At 47.0% G+C, this 24,469-nt stretch overlaps 1 protein-coding gene across 1 annotated transcript in view; it reads right to left on the reverse strand.

The window, feature by feature from the left end:
- The window catches only part of CYP27A1 (cytochrome P450 family 27 subfamily A member 1), a 31,717-nt gene extending 10,417 nt beyond the window's left edge, over positions 1–21,300 (reverse strand). The window contains exons 1-3 of the mRNA XM_082260105.1: positions 21,059–21,300; positions 7,977–8,167; positions 2,410–2,609 (exon numbers count right to left, since the gene is read on the reverse strand). Coding sequence (XP_082116231.1) covers positions 2,410–2,609; positions 7,977–8,167; positions 21,059–21,172 — 505 coding nt within the window. The 5' untranslated portion in view covers positions 21,173–21,300. The remainder of the gene's footprint in view (positions 1–2,409; positions 2,610–7,976; positions 8,168–21,058) is intronic.
- Between the last annotated feature and the right edge of the window lie 3,169 nt (positions 21,301–24,469).

Below are 24,469 nucleotides of genomic sequence, written 5' to 3' on the forward strand. Positions count from 1 at the left end.
CTCTGTAATGTGAAGGGGACTGCTCTGTACAGGGGCACTGTAATGTGAAGAGGACTGCACTGTAAAGGGGGCACTGTAATGTGAAGGGGACTGCATTGTAAAGGGGGCACTGTAATGTGAAGGGGACTGCTCTGTAAAGGGGGCACTGTAATGTGAAGGGGAATGCTCTGTAAAGGGGGCACTGTAATGTAAAGGGGGCTGCACTGTAAAGGGGGCTCTGTAATGTGAAGGGGACTGCTCTGTACAGGGGCACTGTAATGTGAAGAGGACTGCACTGTAAAGGGGGCACTGTAATGTGAAGGGGACTGCTCTGTACAGGGGCACTGTAATGTGAAGGGGACTGCACTGTAAAGGGGGCACTGTAATGTGAAGGGGACTGCTCTGTAAAGGGGGCACTGTAATGTGAAGGGGACTGCTCTGTAATGTGAAGGCGACTGCACTGTAAAGGGGGCACTGTAATGTGAAGGGGACTGCTCTGTACAGGGGCACTGTAATGTGAAGGGGACTGCTCTGTAAAGGGGGCACTGTAATGTGAAGGGGACTGCACTGTAAAGGGGGCAATGTAATGTGAAGGGGACTGCATTGTAAAGGGGACACTGTAATTTGCAGGGTACTGCACTGTAATGTGAAGAGAACTGCACTGTAAAGGGGGCACTGTAATGTGAAGGGGACTGCATTGTAAAGGGGACACTGTAATGTGCAGGGGACTGCACTGTAAAGGGGGCACTGTGATATGAAGGGAACTGCACTGTAATGATTACACTGCCCCTTTACAGTGCAGTCCCCTTTATATTACAGTGCCCCTAGCAAGGACTTTTTTTCAGCAGGGGGCACTTTAATGTGAAGGGGACTGCACTGTAAAGGGGGCGCTGTAATGTAACATGGACTGCTCTGTAAAGGGGGCACTGTAATGTGAAGGGGACTGCACTGTAATGTAAAGGGGGCTTCTCTGTAAAGGGGGCACTATAATGTGAAGGGGACTGTTCTGTAAAGGGGGCACTGTAATGTGAAGGGGACTTCTCTGTAAAGGGGTACTGTAGCAGGAACGTGGGAGAACACATTTTCGGCACCTCCAGCACTGAATGTATGCAAGGGGTGTCGGCTGTGCCACTGGTAGGGATCTATTTTTGTGTGAGGGTCTATTGTTGCTGGTAGGGATCTACTGTTGAGGGAGAGGTATATGGTTGCTGGCTGCTGAAGGGTCTATTGATGTGACTGCTTGGATATCTGTTGTTGCTGCTGGGGGGTGTGGGTGTATCATTTTTTTTTGCTGGGGGTCGTATTTTGTCGTGGGTGGTCCATTGTTGATGTGCGGGGAATCCTTTGTTGTGTGGGGTCTATTGTTGCTGGGGTGGGGTCTATTGCTGCTGCAGTGGATCCTTGATGCGGATCTATTGTTCCTGTGGGGTCTCTTGTTGCTGTCTGCAGGGGATCGATTTTACTGCTTTTCTGGCTATTATTAGCAAATTCCATACAAATTATTTAGTACCACAAAATGATACTTGCTTCTGTCTTTTCTAAAAGGGGCGGTACATGGAGTTGGGTAGGGGTGGAACCAAGGCATGGTGCTCAGAGGTGGGTAGGGGGCAGAGACAATGGGTGGGGGGGTCCTGCACCTATTCTCTGAGAAAAAAGCCCATCCCCCAGCAATCATAGCCTCCTCAATCACAACGCCTCTGCAGTCTGCCCCCCTTTCTTCTGTAACATGTCACATCGCTAATCTCAGCCTCCCCTGCACAGGACTCCTACCTTTGGCAGGGCAAAGGCTGTGATCAGTCCTTGTTTCTTCTCCCTGTCATCCTATCAATAGGGCAGGGGGCAGGAGGAGCTCTCTATTTCAATCTGCAGCTCCTCCTGCCCCTGGCCCTGCTGGTAGTATGACATCATCTGCTGGGCGGGCAGAGAGGCTGGGAGAGGACACACGGGCATGGCCACACAGCAGGAGGTGAGCGGTGATCACCCCCTCTGTGTGGCCGGGTAACCAACAGGCCAGGGACCGGCACTGGTCCGCGGCCCGGGAGTTGGGGACCCCCGCTCTGGATAATTCAAGCAGATCATAGCTGGTGAGGGGGGCTGAAACTGCATACTGCCCTAGGTAACACATCGAGTCTCCACAATTAAAACTGAAATCCAACGAATGAAAAAGGATGGGGCAGGGACAGTTAGGCTGGGGAGGAAAGATATAGATCAGGGATATGCAAACTGTGGCCCTCCAGCTGTTGCAAAACTACAAGTCCCATCATGCCTCTTCCTCTGGGTGTCATGCTTGTGGCTGTCAGAGTCTTACTATGCGTCATGGGACTTGTAGTTCTGCAACATCTGGAGGGCCGCAGTTAGCAAATCCCGGATATAGATGATGCTAGACGTCCTCCAGCCTCATTTGGACAAAACCGACAGTATAAAACATACCTTCGAAAGCGAATCGATAGAACTCATTCGCCACGTCATTGACCATGTCGCCGGTGGGACTCTCTTTACGCAAGTCCTGCAGCCTGACTACGAAATCCGAAACAATATCGTTGATGCTCGCGGCGTAGCTCTTGGCTTCGGACGGTTTCAGCATCCTCTTGTTCAGGACGGTGCGCAGAGCGTGCCATTTCTGTCCTTGCCTAGATACGATGAGAATAGTTAGTGGATCCTTTTATTTTCACTCACCGGCCACTTTATTAGGTACACCTGTTCAATTGCTTGGTAACACAAATTGTTAATCAGCCAATCACATGGCAGAAACTAGCATCTAGGCGTGGTGAAGACAACTTGCTGATGTTCAAACTGAGCATCGGAATGGTGAAGAAAGGGGATTTAAAGCGGAGTTCCACCCAAATGTGGAGCTTCCGCTAATTTGCTTCCTCCCCACCTCGGTGCCACATTTTGCACCTTTCAGGTGGGAGGGGGGGGGGGGACAGTAACCAGTTTTTGACAGGTACCACTTCTGGGAAAGGCGCTGCAGCGAAGTGAGGTCCTCTCCTCTTACCCTCTGCCGCCGAGCCAATCCAAATGCGCAGCGCTTTGTGCATGCACAGTAGGGACCCGCCCATGAAGCCACAAGGCTTCACTGCCGGGTTCCCTGACCTGAAAACATCGGCTGCGGTGCCGACATCGCTGGACTCCAGGACAGGTAAGTGTTCTAATATTAAAAGTCAGCAGCTACAATATGTGTACAGTATGTGTAGCTGCTGACTTTTAATTTTTGGAGGGGGTGGGGGGGGGGCGGAACTCTGCTTTAAGTGACTTTGAACGTGGCATGGTTGTTGGTGGCAGAAAGGCTGGTCTGAGTCTTTAAAAAGCTGCGGATCTACTGGGATTTTCACACACAGCCATCTCTCGGGTTTACAGAGAATGGTGGGGAAAAGAGAAAATATCCAGTAAGCGGCAGTTGTGTGGGGGAAAATGCCTTGTAGATGTCAGAGGAGAATGGGCAGACTGGTTTGAGATGATATAAAGGCAACAGGAATTTAAATAGGCACTCGTTACATCCAAGGTATGCAGAATACCATCTCTGAAGGCACAACACATCCAACCTTGAAGCAGACGGGTTACAGCAGCAGGAGACCACACCGGGTGCCACTCCTGTCAGCTAAGAACAGGAAACTGAGCCTACAATTGGCACAGGATCAACAAAATTGGACAATAGAAGATTGGAAAAACTTTGCCTGGTCTGATGAGTCTCCATTTCAGCTGAGACATTCAGATGGTGGGGTCAGAATTTGGTGTAAACAACATGAAAGCATGGATCCATCCTGCCTTGTATCCCCGGTTCAGGCTGGTGGTGTAATGGTGTGGGGGATATTTTCTTGGCTCACTTCGGACCCCTTAGTACCAATTGAGCATCATTTAATGACCACGGCCTACCTGAGTATTGTTGGTGACCATGTCCATCCCTTTATGACTACAGTGTCCCCATCTTCTGATGGCTCCTTCCAGCAGGATAATGCACCATGTCACAAAGCTCCAATCATCTCACCACTGGTTTCTTCACCATGACAATGAGGTCACTGTACTCCAATGCCCTCCACACTCACCACATCTCATCCAATAGAGCGCCTATGGGATGTGGTGGAACGGGAGATTTGCATCATGGATGTGCAGCTGACAAATCTGCAGCAACTGCGTGATGTTATCATGTCACTATGGAGCAAAATCTCTGAGGAATGTTTCCAACATCTTGCTGTATCTATGCCACCAAGAATGAAGGCAAAAGGGGGTCCAACCCGCTACTAGCAAGGTGTACCTAATAAAGTGGCCGGTGAGTGTATATAAGATTCAGTGCTTGTTCTAAACCTATTATTAGCACATGCCTGAGATTCTATAGTTCTATAGGGAGGATAGAGCTACTGCAACATGCATAGCAGCAAACTGGGGCGTGGCCAAACTATAAGTGTTTTGGGAGTGTGGTTGGATAGTTATAGGCCTGGTGGGGATTACATTTTTGTAATATGGCCCCAAAATTTACAACATATACAGTATCTCCCAAAAGTCAGTACACCCCTCACATTTTTGTAAATATTTTATTATCTTTTCATGTGACAACACTGAAGAAATTACGCTTTGCTACAATGTAAAGTAGTGAGTGTACAGCTTGTATACAGGGCCGGCCTTTGGGGTGTGCAAGCTGTGCGGCCGCACAGGGCGCCATGGGCAACAAGGGCGCCGTGCGGCCATCACAGCTTGCAGAGGATCAGGCTGAGCTGTGTGAGAGATAAACAGCTCACCTCACTGCAACAATAGGTGATCGAGGCACGGCTGCACAGCGGGAGGTGAGCGACGACTGCGGCCTGGACAGGGTTAACACAGGCCGCGGCCGCCGCTTACCTCCCGCTGTGCAGCCGTGCCTCGATCACCTATTGCTGCAGTGATGCGAGCTGTGTATCTCTCACACAGCTCAGCCTCCGATCCTTCCACGGAATCCACGCTGACTTCCTGCCCAGTGCCCACACATCCCCGGGAGTGTGGGCGGGGCGAGGAGGAGCTGACGATCTCTCCTCTGGCGTCAGTGCAGGGAGGGAGGAGAGATCGTCAGCTCCTCCTCGCCCCGCCCCTTCTCCTCCTCCCGCCCGCCCACACTCCCGGGGATGTGTGGGCGGGAAGTTTAAAGAAAAAAAAAAAAGCTGCAGACAAAGTAAAGTAAGTGACATCTCTCTCCTTCAAAAAATGTAAGGGGGGGTCTGTGATGTAAGGGGGGGCTCTATGTGTGTGGGGGGGGGCTCTGTGTGAGGGGGGCTATGTGTGGGGGTCTGTGATGTAAGGGGGGCTCTCTGATGTGGGGGGCTATGTGTGGGGGGGGCTCTGTGTGTGGGGGGGCTTTTTGTGGGGGGTCTGTGATGTAAGGGGGGCTCTCTGATGTGGGGGGCTCCGTGGGGAGGGGGGGTCTGATGTAAGGGGGGCTTTTTGTGGGGGGGTCTCTGATATGAGGATGTGAGGGGGGCTTTGTGTGTGTGTGTGTAGGGGGTCTCTGATGTTAGGGGGGCTTTGTGTGTGTGTGTAGGGGTCTCTGATGTTAGGGGGGCTTTGTGTGTGTGTGTAGGGGGTCTCTGATGTTAGGGGGGCTTTGTGTAGGGGGTCTCTGATGTGCAGGGGGCTCTCTGATGTGGGGGGCTCCGTGGGGAGGGGGGGTCTGATGTAAGGGGGGCTTTGTGTCGGGGGTCTCTGATGTGAGGGGGGCTTTGTGTCGGGGGTCTCTAATGTGAGGGGGGCTCTGTGTGGGGGGTCTCTGATGTGAGGGGGGCTTTGTGTCGGGGGTCTCTGATGTGAGGGGGGCTTTGTGTCGGGGGTCTCTGATGTGAGGGGGGCTCTGTGTGGGGGGTCTCTGATGTGAGGGGGGCTTTGGGTCGGGGGTCTCTGATGTAAGGGGGGCTCTGTGTGGGGGGTCTCTGATGTGAGGGGGGCTCTGTGTGGGGGGTCTCTGATGTAAGGGGGGCTTTGTGTCGGGGGTCTATGATGTGAGGGGGGCTTTGTGTGGGGGGTCTCTGATGTAAGGGGGGCTCTTATGTAAGGGGGGCTAAGTTATTAGTGATCATAAAAAAGAAAAGTCAAATAAAGTGCAAAAAAGGTGGAAGAAAATTTGCGCGGGGGGGGGGGAGGGCGCCACGGGATTAGCTCGCACAGGGCGCCTGATCACCTAAGGCCGGCCCTGCTTGTATAACAGTGTAAATTTGCTGTCCCCTCAAAATAACTCAACACACAGCCATTAATGTGTAAACAGCTGGCAACAAAAGTGAATACACCCCTAAGTGACAATGTCCAAATTGGGCCCAAAGTGTCAATATTTTGGGTGGCCACCATTATTTTCCAGCACTGCCTTGACCCTCTTGGGCATGGAGTTCACCAGAGCTTCACAGGTTGCCACTGGAGTCCTCTTCCCCTCCTCCATTACGACATCACGGAGCTGGTGGATGTTAGAGACCTTGCGCTCCTCTACCTTTCGTTTGAGGATGCCCCACAGATGCTCAATAGGGTTTAGGTCTGGAGACATGCTTGGCCAGTCCATCACCTTTACCCTCAGCTTCTTTAGCAAGGCAGTGGCCGTCTTGGAGGTGTGTTTGGGGTCATTATCATGTTGGAATACTGCCCTGTAGCCCAGTCTCCGAAGCGAGGGGATCATGCTCTGCTTCAGTATGTCACAGTGCATGTTGGCATTCATGGTTCCCTCAATGAACTGTAGCTCCGCAGTGCCGGCAGCACTCATGCAGCCCCAGACCATGACTCTCCCACCACCATGCCTGACTGTAGGCAAGACACACTTGTCTTTGTACTCCTCACCTGGTTGCTGCCACACACGCTTGACACCATCAGAACCAAATAAGTTTATCTTGGTCTCATCAGACCAGAGGACATGGTTCCAGTAATCCATGTCCTTAGTCTGCTTGTCTTCAGCAAACTGTTTGCGGGCTTTCTTGTGCATCATCTTTAGAAGAGGCTTTCTTCTGGGATGAAAGTCATGCAGACCAATTTGATGCAGTGTGCGGCGTATGGTCTGAGCACTGACAGGCTGACCCCCCCACCCCTTCAACCTCTGCAGCAATGCTGGCAGCACTCATACGTCTATTTCCCTAAGACAACCTCTGGATATGATGCTGAGCACGTGAACTCAACTTCTTTGGTTGACCATGGCGAGGCCTGTTCTGAGTGGAATCTGTCCTGATAAACTGCTGTATGGTCTTGGCCACCATCATGCAGCTCAGTTTCAGGGTCTTGGCAATCTTCTTATAGCCTAGGCCATCTTCATGTAGAGCAACAACTCTTCTTCAAATCCTCAGAGAATTCTTTGCCATGAGGTGCCATGTTGAACTTCCAGTGACCAGTATTAGAGAGTGAGAGCGATAACACCAAATTTTAAACACCTGCTCCCCATTCACACCTGAGACCTTGTAACACTAATGAGTCACATGACACAGGGGAGGGAAAATTGATAATTAGGCCCAATTTGGACATTGTTACTTAGGGGTGTACTGACTTTTGTTGCCAGCAGTTTAGACATTAATGGCTGTGTGTTATTTTGAGGGGACAGCAAATTTACACTGTTATACAAGCTGTACACTCACTACTTTACATTGTAGCAAAGTGTCATTTCTTCAGTGTTGTCACATGAAAAATGTGAGGGGTGTACTCACTTTTGTGAGATACTGTACAACATGGACTTGGAAACAGATGTTACCATAGCACTAAATTATGGTGTAAAATGGGTAATTGTGACAACAATCTGGCAATTGTAGTAATATATGGGCAACTAATGGATAATTGTGATGATATAACTTCAATGAACTGATAACTGTGTCAATATACAGGAAACAAACTCACAAAAGTCACAATCTACAGTGAATCTAACACTGTGAAACAAAAAATGAGATTACTGCCCTCCATCCAGTATATCGGTTCTTTAGAAGAGTGACATGACATTTTCATGTATGATGTCAGTTTTACAGGAGTGACATCACAGTTATGCAGACAAAGCTGCTTCTGATCCTCTATGAACTCACTCAGTGAACGGCCCATAGGCCAGGCTGCGCAGCTCTCGGTGGGTCCTCCACAGGTCATACTCATTCCTCAGCGGATATTTGCCCTCCTGTCGCACCACCTTTTCCAAGATAGCCGGGTCGGCGATGCACACCATTTTATAGTTGCCGATTGTCGATTTCCACCATGGGCCATAGCGCTTTACATAAATCAGCTTTAAAAAACAAAAATCATGACCAATAATTATACCGAATTGCTAGAATGATGACATTTATTCAATGACAGTGAGAAATAAATAAAATGACCACGTTATGGTTCATGAACACTTCCTCCAGCTTTGTAACTGAAGGCCTGTACCTTGGTGTGGAACGCAGACTGGATGACATCTGTAGGACCTTGAGCTGGTATGGATATGTGGCTGGACGAATAGTCTGCAAGACCTGGACTCATAGAGATCTGAGGCTGGAGGAACAGTCTGCAGGATATGGGGCTGGCATGGACCTGGGGCTGGAGGAAAAGTTTGCAGGACCTGAGGCTGGATGAATAGTCTACAGGACCTGAGGCTAGTATGGACTTGGGGCTGGAGGAATAGTCTGCAGGCAGGGCCGCTGATAGGGGGGGGCCACCAGCCCTCTTGTAGGGGGCCCGAGTACACAAGGGGGCCCACACACAGAGGGGGATTAGTGATGGACAACAAATACAGAAATCTTCCTTCAGCACCTGAATATGATCTCTGTCCCTCTCCCTGCTATCAGCTTTTATCTGCTGAGAAAGACATTTGTCCCTCACTAATCCCCCTTCCTGTGTGGCCCCCTCCCAGCACTGGCTCTAATGTTATCTCTGCTCAGGAGTTTATTTGTAACTTTGTTTCTCTCCCTCTGTCTCTCTGATCCAGGAGCTCCAACTGCCCAGCCTGTATATTTTTTTCATCTCATCTTCATTTTTATTTATTAACATAGTTTTTTTTTTTTTAGATTTAGCAGGAATTATGTGAGTTATGTTATATTTGTGTCTGCTAATAGTGATTTTGTTGTCATTTTAGCTAAATATATCTTTAATATTTTCTTGGGGGGGCCCTGCCAGGTAGTGTGTATGGGGCCCCACGATTTCTAACAGCAGCCCTGTCTGCAGGACATGGAGCTGGCATGAATTTGGAGTGATAGTCTACAGGACATGGGGCTGGAGGAAAAAAATCTGCAGGATCTGGGGGGCTGGTAAGGACCTGGGGCTGGAGGAATAGTGTGCAGGACATGGGGCTGGTACAGACCTAGGGCTAGAGGAATAGTCTGCAGGACATGGTACAGACCGGAGGCTGGAGGAATAGTTTGCAGGTCCTGGGGCTGGTACGGACCTGGGGCTGGAGCTGTTATGGATATTGGGGCTGGAGTGATAGTCTGCAGGAATAATCTGCAGGACCTGGTGCTGGAAGAATAATCTGCAGGACATGGGGCTGGTACAGACCTGGGGCTGGAGTACTAGTCTGCATTTTCCCCCCCCTTGCCCCTACCTGCGGATGCCCATGGTGGGCTCCCTCCAGTCACCTGTCCTCCATCTATCCATCAGAATACATGTGCTCTCACTGTGGAGACTCTTTAAAGGTAGAGTTAGGGTCTGCAGATATCAGGGTGCCTTGCTGGGGCCTGCAGCTTACGCATGTATTTGCAAATGTGTGCAACTAAACCCCTGTTTTTAACGCACACTGTTAGACAGGTTCATTCGGTTGGTCGCTGGCTGGTTGGTAAGTAGTGACTGGCTTTTTTGATCTATTCACTGCAAACAGGAAAATACTTACAGTAAGTCACCATTTTCGGCTTCTTCTATAGATGAGCTATTTTAATTTTTCTTTTTAATTTCATTCGTTTTATCTCATAATAATTTGATTCTATAAAATGTCCCAATTGAACAGAATTGCGTTTCCAGGACAGCAGGTGGAAAAATACAAAAAAAAAAAAAAACATAACCAATGCACCCCACCTCATTTCCTGGCTGGAGGAAATCCACCTTCATCTAGCCCAGTGTTTGTCATCTCCGGTCCTCAGGGCACACTAACAGGCCAGATTTTAAGTATTACCTTGGGGAGATGCAGACTAGAATACTGCGATCACTGAGCAGCAAATTATATCACCTGGGAGGTATTTCAGTTTTCTTGCAAACCTGGCCCTGTTAGTGTGTGAAAGTGGAGTTACCCTTTAACTTCCCTAGCCTCCTAATACTCAGAATGGGAGAGGAAGGACCAGTGCTGGGAGACAATCAGAACTCTGCAGTTTTGCGCAGTGCTGTAAACATGCATACTGGGGGGGCGGTGATGTCCTTATTAGTGTTCTACTGTCAGTTCCAATGTCCCATCATATTCTGGGGCAGATCCTGAACTAGGCTGCAGCAAGGTCCAGGACCTGACTATGCTGTCTGGAAGGGGTGCCTGGATTACAAGCCTGGCTAAAAAGAACTGAAGGTCTTTTGACAGATAAAATGGTAGAATGGGCAGGAGAGTACAGCCTACATGGGGGGAAAGGAAAGGTGAGGGTAGCACAGACAGGTTCTCTTTTAAACCACTTCAGCCCTGGAAGGTTTTAACCCCTTAACCCCAGGCTATTTTTTGTGATACGGCACTGCGTTACTTTAACTGACAATTGCGCGGTCGTGCGACGCTGTACCCAAATTTAGATCCTTTTTTTCCCCCCACAAATCAAGCTTTCTTTTGGGGATCACCTCTGCGGGTTTTCATTTTTTTGCACTATAAAAAAAAAAAAAAAAAAAAGACCGACAATTTTGAAAGGAAAAAAATATATATATTTTTTACTTTCTGCTATAAAACACATCCAATAAAAAAAATGTAAAAAATCAAATTTATTCATCATTTTAGGCCAATATGTATTCTTCTACATCAGGAGTGGGGAACATTTTTTCTGCCAAGGGCCATTTGGGTATTTATAAAATCATTCGGGGGCCGTACAAAATTATCAACCTAAAAATGTGCCTGTTATATTTGGTCAAACATTTAATTAACTCACCCCTAATGTGATGGCTGCAACTGCTTCTCTTTGGTGAGGTGTGTGATGTTAGCTGGTATTGATGATGTTGCTACTCAACTGGTTTTCCAGGTTTGCGTTGGTCAGTCTGTAGCGCAGTCAACTCTTTGTGGTGGTAAGTTTTGAAAAGAACTGCTGGGGGGTACAGCTGGCTGATACTGCTGGTGGGTACAGCTGGCTCAGGCTGGTACTGCTGGTTAGTACTGCTCTGGGTACTGCTGGCTCAGGCTGGTACTGTGCTGTAGGTACTGCTGGCTGGTACTGCTGTGGGTACTGCTGGCTCAGGCTGGTACTGTGCTGTAGGTACTGCTGGCTGGTACTGCTGTGGGTACTGCTGGCTCAGGCTGGTACTGTGCTGTGGGTACTGCTGACTGGTACTGCTGGCTCAGGCTGGTACTACTGGCTAGTACTGCTGGCTGGAACTGCTGTGGGTACTGCTAGCTGGTAATGCTGTGGGTACTGCTGGCTCAGGCTGGTACTGCTGACTCTGGCTGGTACTGCTGGTTCTGCTGTGGGTACTGCTGGCTCTGGCTGGTACTGCTGTGGGTACGGCTGGTTCTGGCTGGTACCGCTGTGGGTACTGCTGGTTCTGGCTGATACTGCTGTGGGTACTGCTGGCTCTGGATGGTACTTCTGTGAGTACTGTTTGCTCTGGCTGGTACTACTGGTCCTGGCTGGTACTGCAGTGAGTACTGCTGGTTCTGGCTGGTACTGCAGTGAGTACTGCTGGTTCTGGCTGGTACTGCTGTGAATACTGCTGGCTCAGGCTGGTACTGCTGTGTGTTCTGCTCGCGGGAAATGCTGGCTAGCAGCGGCGCCGTGCCGCTCTGGAGGAAGAGGCGATATTTCCTGTATTGGTCACAGGTGGAGTGCATTTGATATCACTCTGCCTGTGACTCACTCAGACCATCAGAACGGAGCCAGAACTATACAGGAAGCATCGGCTCCATTCTGACAGATCAGCTGAGAGACTCAGCTGCACGGGGGGCAGGACCAAGTGACTTCGAGGGCCGCATACGGCCCCCGGGCCGTAGTTCCCCACCCCTGTTCTACATATTTTTGGTAAAAAAAAAATCCCAGCAAGCGCATATTGTTAGGTTTGCGCTAAAGTTATCGCGTCTACAAACTACAGAAAAAATGTATGTCACTTTTATTGTTTTTTTTTTTTATACTGGTAATGGTGGTGATCTGGGATTTTTAGCAGGACTGAGACATTGCGGTGGACAGATCGGACCCCTAACTGACATTTTTGACACTTCTGGGGATACCAGTGACATTACTACAGTAATCAGTGCTAAAAATATGCACTGTTACTATAATAATGACACTGGCAAGGAAGGGGTTAACACAGTGGGTGATCAAGGGGATAAATGTAAGCCTAGGGGAGTGTTATTAACTGTATGGGGGATGGGCTTTTTGAAATGATCATAGAGACATGTCATCCTATATAGAAGGATCACAGGCGCTCTGTGATCATTCCAGGGAGAAGAACAGTCAGATGTGTTTACAACAGCTGCCCGTCCTCTTTCAGCAGGGAGCGATCGCGGGTGCCCGGCGGCAATTTAGAGCCACCGGCCCCGTGAAATTAAAATTGAAACCAAACTCCAGCTTATACTGAAGACCGACAATTTTGAAAGGAAAAAAAAAATATATATATTTTACTTTCTGCTATAAAACACATCCAATAAAAAAAATGTAAAAAAAATCAAATTTATTCATCATTTTAGGCCAATATGTATTCTTCTATATATTTTGGGTAAAAAAAAAATCCCAGCAAGCGTATATTGATTGGTTTGCGCTAAAGTTATCGCGTGTACAAACTAGGGGATATTTTTATGGCATTATTATTTATCTTTTTACTAGTAATGGCGGCAATCAGCAATTTTTAGCGGGACTGCGACATTGCGGTGGACTAATCTGACACTTTTTGGGGACCAGTGACACCAATACATTGATCAGAGCTAAATAATTTGCATGGTTACTGTACTAATGACACTGACAGGAAAGGGGTTAACATAAGGGGAGATCAAAGGGTTTACTGTGTGCCTAGCTGATGCTTGCTAACTGTGTGGGGGGGAGGTGCTCTGACTTGGGGAAGACGGAGATCCATGTTCCTGATTAGCAGGAACTTAAGATCTCTATCTTTTCCCCTGTCACAACGGCAATCTGCCTTGTTTACATAGGAAGACCGCCGTTCTGCCTCTCCCAGGAACGATCGCGAGTGGCCGCTGATTAGCATCCTCTGTGTCCAAGATCTGTGATCGGTGGGAGCGATCCTGGGGGTGCACGCCCCCATTAGCCTGCGGGGATGCCAAACCACGGGGCCGGCAGCCGCGATTGCTGCCGGGCACCCGCGATCGCTCCCCGTGAAGAGAAAACGGCGGTCTGCTGTTGTAATCACATCCCCCACAGTTATAAAACACCCCGTAGGCTCACAATTCACCCTTTGATCGCCCCTGGGTTAACCCCTTCCCTGTCAGTGTCATTATTACAGTAACAGTGCATATTTTTAGCACCGATTACTGTAGTAATGTCACTGGTCCCCACAAAAATGTCAAAAATATCAGTTAGGGGTCCGATCTGTCCGCCGCAATGTCGCAGTCCTGCTAAAAATCGCAGATCGCCGCCATTACCAGTAAAAAAAAAAAAAAATGACATAAATCTTTCCCATAGTTTGTAGACACGATAAATTTTGCGCAAACCAATCAAAATACGCGTATTGGGATTTTTTCACCAAAAATATGTAGCAGAATACAAATTGCCCTAAAATGATGAAAACATTTGATTTTTACTTTTTTTTTTTTTTTATTGGGAACATTATATAGCAAAAAGTGAAAAATATTTTTTTTCTCAGAACTGTTGCTCTTTTTTTCATTATAGCGCAAAAAATAAAAAATAAAAAAAAAAAATCGCAGAGGTGATCAAATAAAACCAAAATAAAGCTCTATTTGTGGGGAAAAAAAGGACATCCATTTTATTTGGGTACACTGTCGCCCGACCGCACAATTGTCAGTTAAAGTAACGCAGTGCCGAATCTCAAAAAATGGCCTGGTCATTAAGGGGGGAAATCCTTCCGGTCCAGAAGTGGTTAAACCCCAAAAACCAAAGATGTCATATATTGCAATTTAGCAGATGTGGTGGCTGCATTTGTTTTCTTCTTGAATTCCAGGCATTGTTCCCTGGGTGCTCTGAACCAGTCCCTGCACTGTCCGGCCGCAGCAGCCGGCGGTACCCTCCTTGTGCTCTCCTCCCGCACAAAAACACCAGAATTTCATGCATGGCGGCTAAACGCTCAGCATGCATGAGGCCTCGTAGATGTCAATAGACGAGGGTGTCCCCTCTTGAAGAAGCACCATATAAAGGGTTAAGTGCACTGTCACTGACAACAGTTCCCTCTGTCCTCTGATAAGAGAACCTCTCTGACCCTCCACTGATAACACTGTGCAGACTTCTAGAAAAACAAACACTGAAGATCATAGAGACACAGATATCTCCAAAACTCCTACCACTCTCTCTATATACACCATATACCTTATATTGCCAAAAGTATTGGGACACCTCCCTTTACACGCACATGAACTTTAATGGCATCCCAGTCTTAGTCCGTAGGGTTCAATATTGAGTTGGCCCACCCTTTGCAGCTATAACAGCTTTAACTCTTCTGGGAAGGCTGTCCGCAAGGTTTAGGAGTGTCTATGGGAATGTCTGACCATTCTTCCAGAAGTGCATTTATGAGGTCAGGCACTGATGTTGGAGAGAAGGCCTGGCTCGCAGTCTCCGCTCTAATTCATCCCAAAGGTGTTCTATCGGGTTGAAGTGTATGGCTGAATTCGCATCCGCACGTGGGATCGCATGTAATGAAGGAGCAGTGCGCTCCGAATTACATGCGATCTCCGCAGCCGCAATAATGTGAACCGGCACTTAAACACTTATCTAGCGTGCGTGCGATTATCTATTTCGGATCTTCGCAGACAAATATCTTTGTGGCAAGAACAGACACGATCACAGACATCCATTGTCACCATTTTTTTTTTTTTTAAAACCGGCATCAGAGAGTCCTGAAAACCTGAGAGATATTACAGGAGATCCCACTGGAAGGATCAGCTTTATGAATCACACACGGACACTAAACTCATTTAAAATTTAAATGTAGCTAAACCCAGGACCCTGCATTCACTATAACATGGAAATGCCATTATTTTACTAAATATAAACTGCCAAATACCTTTTCTCATCAGCAGTATAAAGCAGTCTTGTGACTTCTATCAGTGTCTGGTTAAAGCTTGTAGGAGGAGTTTTCATTCTCCTCTGATTGTCCTATGAGGCTGTATGACCCCTGACCCTCTGTCTGGACAGTGCTGATTGGCCCTGTGCTGATCATATGCAGCCCCCCCCCCCTTTAAAAAAAAAAAACACTCTAGTAATACACAGCACACTGAGCATGTGCAGCTTGTCGCCAATGCTCAGTTCTATCAGGAGATGGATTGGGGACTAAATTAAAGCTGATTTCGATCACCGGGTGCCAGCCAATAGATTAGTGCCGGAAACCAGCAATCATCATGAATTCACACAGGACAGAGCCCTGCATATTTAAACAAGGCAGAGCCCTGTCCTGCCAGCGGGGAAGTAATAGATTTTCTTTCTTCGCAAAAGCAGGGAAATAAAATTTATTACTTCCCTCACTAAAAGCATCACAAAGTACACAAAAACACTGGCTAGGCACATATTTAACCCTTTAATCATCCTAGATGTTTAACCCCTACCCAGCCAGTGTCATTACTACAGTGACAGTTTCATATTTTTAGCATCGATCACTGTATTAGTGTGACTGGTTCCCACAAAATTTCAAAAGTGTCAGTTAGTGTCAGATTGACAGCCGCAATACCACAGCCCCGCTATAAGTCGCTGATCACCTGCATTACTGGTAAAAAATAAAAATAATAAATTAAAATTTTATTATATACTCCATAGTTTGTAGACACTTTAACTTTTGCTCAAACCAATCAATATATGCTCAATGGGAATTTTTACATATTGGCCTAAGTTTCTCAAAAAACAGTCTTTTTTACTTTTTTATTGGATATGTTTTGAGATCAGTGGCAGCAGTGGTGGTGAGGGGGGGGGGATACGGGATCAGTGGCAGCGGAAATGAGATCAGTGGCAAGGTTCAGGAGTGTGCTACGTACAGAGTGCAGGGTTCAGGAGTGCGCTACATACAGAGTGCAGGGTTCAGAAGTGCGCTACATACAGAGTGCAGGATTCAGGAGTGGGCTATGTACAAAGTGCAGAGTTCAGGAGTGGGCTATGTACAGAGTGAAGGTTTCAGGAGTGCGTTACATTCAAAGTGCAGGGTTGAGGGTTGCGCTACGTACAGAGTGCAGGGTTGAGGATTGCGCTATGTACAGAGTGCAGGGTTGAGGATTGCGCTACGTACAGAGTGCAGGGTTGAGGATTGCGCTACGTACAGAGTGCAGGATGGAGGATTGCATTAAATACAGAGTGCAGGGTTCAGGAGTGCGCTACATACAGAGTGCAGGGTTCAGGAGTGCGCTACATACAGAGTGCAGGATTCAGGAGTGGGCTATGTACAAAGTGCAGAGTTCAGGAGTGGGCTATGTACAGAGTGAAGGTTTCAGGAGTGCGTTACATTCAAAGTGCAGGGTTGAGGGTTGCGCTACGTACAGAGTGCAGGGTTGAAGATTGCGCTATGTACAGAGTGCAGGGTTGAGGATTGCGCTACGTACAGAGTGCAGGGTTGAGGATTGCGCTACGTACAGAGTGCAGGGTTGAGGATTGCGCTACGTACAGAGTGCAGGGTTGAGGATTGCGCTACGTACAGAGTGCAGGATGGAGGATTGCATTAAATACAGAGTGCAGGGTGGAGGATTGCACTACGTACAGAGTGCATGGTTGAGGATTGCGCTACGTACAGAGTGCAGGGTTGAGGATTGCGCTACGTACAGAGTGAAGGGTTGAGGATTGCGCTACGTACAGAGTGCAGGGTTGAGGATTGCGCTACGTACAGAGTGCAGGGTTGAGGATTGCGCTACGTACAGAGTGCAGGGTTGAGGATTGCGCTACGTACAGAGTGCAGGGTTGAGGATTGCGCTACGTACAGAGTGCAGGGTTGAGGATTGCGCTACGTACAGAGTGCAGGGTTGAGGATTGCGCTACGTACAGAGTGCATGGTTGAGGATTGCGCTACGTACAGAGTGCAGGGTTGAGGATTGCGCTACGTACAGAGTGAAGGGTTGAGGATTGCGCTACGTACAGAGTGCAGGGTTGAGGATTGCGCTACGTACAGAGTGCAGGGTTGAAGATTGCGCTACGTACAGAGTGCAGGGTTGAGGATTGCGCTACGTACAGAGTGCAGGATTGAGGATTGCACTATGTACAAAGTGCAGGGTGGAGGATTGCACTATGTACAGAGTGCAGGGTGGAGGATTGCGCTACGTACAGAGTGCAGGGTGGAGGACTGCACTATGTACAGAGTGCAGAGAGGATCGCTGTGAATTATAAAGTTTATAAGTGACAGTAGTGACCAGCAATGCAAGGGGCCAGCGCTGGCTGAAAAAAAGCCCTGTGTATCCTACTGCATTATGAAACTTGAAGCTGACAGCTGCCAGGGCCCCCCTGTCAAAGTGAAGAGCACCCCTTTTTTGGCGGCCCTGTGTATTGGTACAGCTTAGTAAATGATGTATGTTTAATACAGTATATAATATAGCATTGATCCATTGGGATTAAAGCAATATTAACCCAAAAGCAAATATTAAATTGCAGATTACCAATTATTAAATGTGATGGCTGCATTCCTTTTCTTTTTTAGGCTTTCTTTCATTTTCACCTGGTGACCCAGACAGTGATGCTGACCATACTCTATACGGAAAATCGTTCAAACTCATTTTTCATATATCGAACACTCGGGTGTGAGAGCAAAGGATTTTGCCATCATGCAATGACCGAATTTTGATCGATAAATTATTCAATGACCTCAATGAATCCGTTTTTCGTTTGTGCCCAGTGCAAACAGTTCTGGTGAGAAACATTAACTTTCAATTTAGCGCTCTTTCCGCAGAATTTTCCAACCTGTTCCTTCAATTTTTCGGCTCTGAAAAGTTAAAACCATTTTCTATTTGTGCCCATTAACCACTTCCAGACCGCCAGCTGCGTATTTACGTTGCTACTTTGACGTTAATTACCGGTGTTATGGCAGCAGATAGCTGCCATAACCCCAGTATTTTTCTATACGGCCGGCGGTCCTCTTTCACATAAAAGTGGTCCCAGGGGCGGATTCGTCACAGGATCACTTTTATGGGCGGCGGGAGAGGTGCCACCCCCCTCCTGCCGCTTCCAGGTCGTTTTCCCTACTTACCGGAGCCGTCGGCAGTGGGGAAAACAATCCGGACCGTTTATGTCCCAGGCAGGAAGTTAAGTGAGGGCAAGATGGCCCCCACTCCAATCTATGGCTTTGGAGGACCGAAGCCACGTCATACGTCGCTTCCTCCCAACAGCCTAAAAGGGCCAATTTTTTTTCTTGCTGAAAAAACACAATTACATTGCAGAAGTGAACACATACGCAAGATGCGGCCACATATGTAAACAGCGTTCAAACCAAACATGTGAGGTATCGCCATGATCAGCAGAGTGAGAGCAATTATTCTAGTCCTAGACCCCCTCTGTAACTCTAGATTGGTAACCTGTAAAAATTTTGAAATCGTCGCCTAAGTACCAATGATTGTCGCCAATCCACGAGCCTGTCCGATTTTGAAGCATGACATGTTAGATATCTATTTACTCAGAGTAAAATTCTCTTTCACATTATAGAAAATTGGGCTAACTTTACTGTTTTCTAATTTTTTCATTCAAAAAAGTGTATTTTTTCCAAAAAAATTTGCATTTGTAAGACCATGAGCAAATATGGTGTTACATAAAGTATTGCAACGATCTCCACTTTATTCTCTAGGGTCTCTGCTAAAAAAAAAAAAAAAAAAAAAAATATATATATATATATATATATATATATATATATATATAAATATATATATAATGTTTGTGAGTTCCAAGTATTTTTCTAGCAAAATATATTGATTTTAACTTATAAACAACAAGTGTCAGAAATAGGCTTGGTCCTTAAATAGTTAACTGGACCAAAAACGAACAGTCCAAATGAGAGATTTTAGTTGATTTTTCAGCTAGTGTACAGCCAGCATAAGTCTGATGTTATTTTAACAGAGCAGGCTGTCCAGCAGATGTGTGGAGACAAACTATTTACCATTAACAAGAGTGCTTACAATGATCAGTTTTTTTTTTTTTTTTATGTAAAACCTTTATCCCAAAAAGGTAAAAAAAAAAAAACTTGCTGTAAATGTAGTATAAGCTGGAGTTTGGCTTCAATATGTTAGTGTTTCTAGATGTTCTAGTACACTAGTACCTCACGAATGCGCTTCTGGAAGAATGGTCAAACATTCCCATAGACACACTCCTAAACCTTGTGGACAGCCTTCCCAGAAGAGTTGAAGCTGTTATAGCTGCAAAGGGTGGGCCAACTCAATATTGAACCCTACGGACTAAGACTGGGATGCCGTTAACCGGTTGCCGACTGCTCACAGTATATTTACTGCGGCAGTCAGCCCCGGCCAGGCAGAGTGACGTAGGTCTACGTCGCTCGCCTGTCACTCCTTTTAGAGCCAATAGCGGGCGAGCGCGCGCCCGCTGAGTCGTGCGCCCGCCTCGGCTCGTTCACAGAGGAGTGCGGGCGTGTGACCGGCGGACCCGATGTCCGCCGGGCACACTACTATCGCCGGTACAGCGGGAGAAAGACAGAGCGGCTTATGTAAACAAGCCGCCTGTCATTCTCCCCTGTGTAAAAATGAAGATCAGACGGTTCTACTATGTAGAACCGTTGATCTTTGTTTTTACACTAGGAGACCTGTCCCCCTACAGTTAGAATCACGCCCCTAGGGACACACTTAACCCCTCTCTGTCCAATACAGTTAACCCCTTCCCAGCCAGTGTCATTTTTGCAGTAACAGTGCATATATATAGCACTGATTACTGCAGTAATGTCACTGGTACCCCCAAAAGTGTCAAAAATGTCAGTCAAGGGTCCGATCTGTCCGCCGCAATGTCGCAGTACCACAAAAAAAAAAAATCGCAGATCGCCGCCATTACTCGTTAAAAAAAAAACACCAAAAATGACAAAAATCTTTCCCTTTGTTAGTAAACGCGATAACTTTTGCGCAAACCAATCAAAATACGCTTTTTGTGATTTTTTTTACCAAACATATGTAGCGTAAAACAATTTGGCCGAAAATGTTAAAAAATTTTGATTTTTAAATTTTTTTTGGGGGGAATTTCATATAAAAAAAAGTGAAAAATATTGTTATTTTTGCAAAAATTACGCTCTTTTTTTGTTTATAGCGCATGATCAAAAAATCGCACAGGTGATCAAATACCACCAAAAGAAAGCTCTGTTTATGGGAAAAAAAGGATGTGAAATTCGTTTAGGTACAGTGTCGCACGACCGCGCAATTGTCCGTCAAAGTCACGCAGTAAAAAAATCGCAAAAAAAACCCTGGTCAGGAAGGGGGTAAAATCTTCCGGGGCTTAAGTGGTTAAAGTTCATGAGTGTGTAAAGGCGTCCCAATACTTTAGACAATATATTGTACATCTAACAGTCTCCCCTCCAATTGACAATACTGCTGTGCCTCCTGTACGCCTTCACCCAGAGTGGGGGCGCTCTAATAGAGGGGGTGTGTTACTAATCTGATCACCAGGTAAAAACAGGGAAAGCCAGAAAAAAGGAAAAGAAAAATGAATGCAGACACCACATCTAATGATTGGTAAACCAAAAAATATAATACTATTTCAGTTTTGGGTTCAATACCTTCAAAAGAGGGCCAAAAGGATCTGAACTTATTAAAAGCATAGACGTTGTTTACCTAGCAATGCAGATAGTATTAAAGAAAGGTGATCACTGTGAATATCCAATATTCTAGCATTCACTGTACTTGGTGAACAGCCTCTACTTCTGTAGTAAATCACCCCTTAATTTAGTAAGTAACAGCAATGCATACCTGTAACTCATGGGAATAGAGCAAGTATCCTCTGATGAAGTACCAATAGAGATTGGTGAGCAGGGAGGGTCCAGGCAAATCTTCATAGTTTTTCAGGTTTTTGTCCTCCTCCATGATCTCTGTGGTTGCGGCTCCGCTTACTGCTCTGTGCTGTGTCCCCCCTACTCCACTCACTGATCTGTGCTGTGTCCCCCCTACTCCACTCACTGATCTGTACTGTGCCCCCCCTACTCCACTCACTGATCTGTACTGTGCCCCCCCTACTCCACTCACTGATCTGTGCTGTGCCCCCCCTACTCCACTCACTGATCTGTGCTGTGCCCCCCCTACTCCACTCACTGACCTGTGCTGTGTCCCCCCTACTCTGTGCTTTGTCCCCCCTACTCCATTCACTGCTCTGTGCTGTGTCCCCCCTACTCCACTCACTGATCTGTGCTGTGTCCCCCCTACTCCACTCACTGATCTGTACTGTGCCCCCCCTACTCCACTCACTGATCTGTGCTGTGCCCCCCCTACTCCACTCACTGATCTGTGCTGTGCCCCCCCTACTCCACTCACTGACCTGTGCTGTGTCCCCCCTACTCTGTGCTTTGTCCCCCCTACTCCATTCACTGCTCTGTGCTGTGTCCCCACTACTCCACTCAGTACTCTGTGCTGTGCCCCCCCTATCCTGCATGGCTGCAGCAGCACAGCCCTGGGCCACAGAGACAGAGTGCAGCGTCTGAGCGAGGGCGATGTCATGGCTGTACTGTGAACTGTCTGTTATCATAGTCTGGGGAAGTAAAGGAAACAGCATTCTGGGACTTCCCACTGTTGACATTCCAAGGGAAACCATTACTGCAGCAGCCAATCAACGGAACACATACACACTATATACTGTATATGCAGCACAGGAAGCTTTTAGTGCACTATAAAGAAAGCAAACTTACTTAACCACTTAAAGCGGAGTTCCATCCAAAATTGGAACTTCCGCTTTAGGGAGTCCTGACCCCCTGACATGCCACATTTGGCATGTCATTTTTTTTGGGGGGGGAGTGGGTACCTAGTTTTGACAGGTACCCGCTCCCACTTCCGCTCGGAGCGCCGCGGCGCCCTGAACGGAAGTTCTCCTCTCCCCCTCCCTCCCTGCAATCTTCTGGGACACGTCAGAGGTCCCAGAAGATTGCCGGCCAATCAAGACGCGCAGCGCAACTCGCGCATGCGCAGTGGGTACCCGGCTGTGAAGCCGCAACTGTCACAGCCGGGTGCCCACAGCAGTGATGCCGGCGCCGAGGGAGAGGATCGAGGCTTCGGGCGGCCGCATCGCTGGACCGTTGGACAGGTGAGTGAATGGCTGGAACTCCGCTTTAAGCCCCGGAAGATTTTACCCCCTTCCTGACCAGGGCCTATTTTGCGATTCGGCACTGCGTGACTTTAACGGACAATTGCGCGGTCGTGCGACGCTGTACCTAAACGAATTTGACGTCCTTTTTTTCCCACAAACAGAGCTTCTTTCTTTTGGTGGTATTTGATCACCTGTGCGATTTTTTGATCATGCGCTATAAACAAAAAAAGAGCGTCAATTTTGCAAAAATAACAATATTTTTCACATTTTTTATATGAAATTCCCCCCAAAAAAAATGTAAAAATCAAAATTTTTTAACATTTTCGGCCAATTTGTTTTATGCTACATATGTCTGGTAAAAAAAAATCGCAAAAAGCGTATTTTGATTGGTTTGCGTTTACTAACAAAGGGAAAGATTTTTGTCATTTTTGGTGTTTTTTTTTTAATGCGTAATGGCGGCGATCTGCGATTTTATTTTTTCGGTACTGCGACATTGCGGCGGACAGATCGGACCCTTGACTGACATTTTTGACACTTTTGGGGGTACCAGTGACATTACTGCAGTAATCAGTGCTATATATATGCACTGTTACTGCAAAAAAGAAAGGTTTTCCCCTATTGGTGGGATTTTTTAGGCACTCATGTCTACACAAGTTTAATTCAAAAATGTTTAATATTTTATTGAAATAACAAAATTAACAAGGTAATAAAAGGCAAGTAAATAAGTAGAGATACATCACATATGCACTTGAATAAAACACCAGTTTCAGGGTGAAGACTCCAGACCCGACTAGTTTCGGAGTTATACAACTACTCCTTCTTCAGGGGGACAAAATAGGAGACCCTGAGTGGTGGTCTGTAGGTAATTGATCAAACAGAAGTCAATCAAATGCGAATAATAATACAGATATGCATACAGTACATAAGTTTGTATAAAAAGATTTGAAGTATAATCATAACTTACATTCTGTGCAGTGATGGATAAAACTATATACCTGCCGGTATATGTTAAAAATAGGTGCTGTATGCGCTCTGCCGAAAGCACGGGTTGACTGTGTGGTTGGTAGAATCCATCAAATGAGGCCCTCACAGGCTTGTATTGTGGGGAAAGATTGTGCCCATATATGTGGATAATCCCAGGAAGACATCAAGTCAGAACAACTGGATCCCAATGATTGGCCGATCAGCTACAGGGGGGAAATATATTTGACTTATATTTTTTTATATACAAGTTGTTGCGTTTACTAACAAAGGGAAAGATTTTTGTCATTTTTGTTGTTTTTTTTTTTTAAATGGCGGCGATCTGCGATTTTTTTTTTGCGGGACTGCGACATTGCGGCGAACAGATCGGACCCTTGACTGACATTTTTGACACTTTTTGGTTTACCAGTGACATTACTGCAGTAATCAGTGCTATACATATGTACTGTTACTGTAAAAATGACACTGGTAGTGAAGGAGTTAACTTTATTGGAGAGGGAGGGGTTAAGTGTGTCCCTAGGGGCCTGTTTCTAACTGTGATTGGCTGTGGCTTGATGTGTAAGAACAGTGATCAACAGTCCTACATAGCAGAACCGTTTGATCTCCATTCTTACACAGGGGAGAATGACAGGCGGCTTTGTTTACATTAGCCGCCTGCCTTTCTTCCGGTGTAACGGAAGATCGCGAGTGCCCGGCGGAAGGTCGGGTCCGCCGAGCACACGCGTGGGGGGGGTCCGTGACCGCGCGGGAGCGTGCCTCCGACGGCGCGCGCTCGCTCCTTAGACTCTCACAGACGTAGCCCTACGTCGCTTTGCCTGTGAGGAGCTGACTGCTGACGTAAATCGCCGTGCGGCGGTCGGCAAGCGGTTAAAGTGTATGTCCAGCCAAAGCATTTTTTTTTTGGATGGAGTAGGGAGGGATTCGGACCCCTGCCAGGTATCTACGGCTATCTGGCATAGATTCTAACTGTTTTCTATTTGGAGGAAATGTTAATGTGCCCCTTATTACTCCTTTAGGCCTGATTCACACCTATGCAGGCTGCAGTTTGCATATTCCAGGTGCATTTTTCAATACAAAATTTTTGATCCATTGAAGTCTCTGGAACC

The sequence above is a fragment of the Pelophylax lessonae genome, assembly GCF_965119305.1.
Source record: "Pelophylax lessonae genome assembly, chromosome: 6".
NCBI lineage: Eukaryota > Metazoa > Chordata > Amphibia > Anura > Ranidae > Pelophylax > Pelophylax lessonae.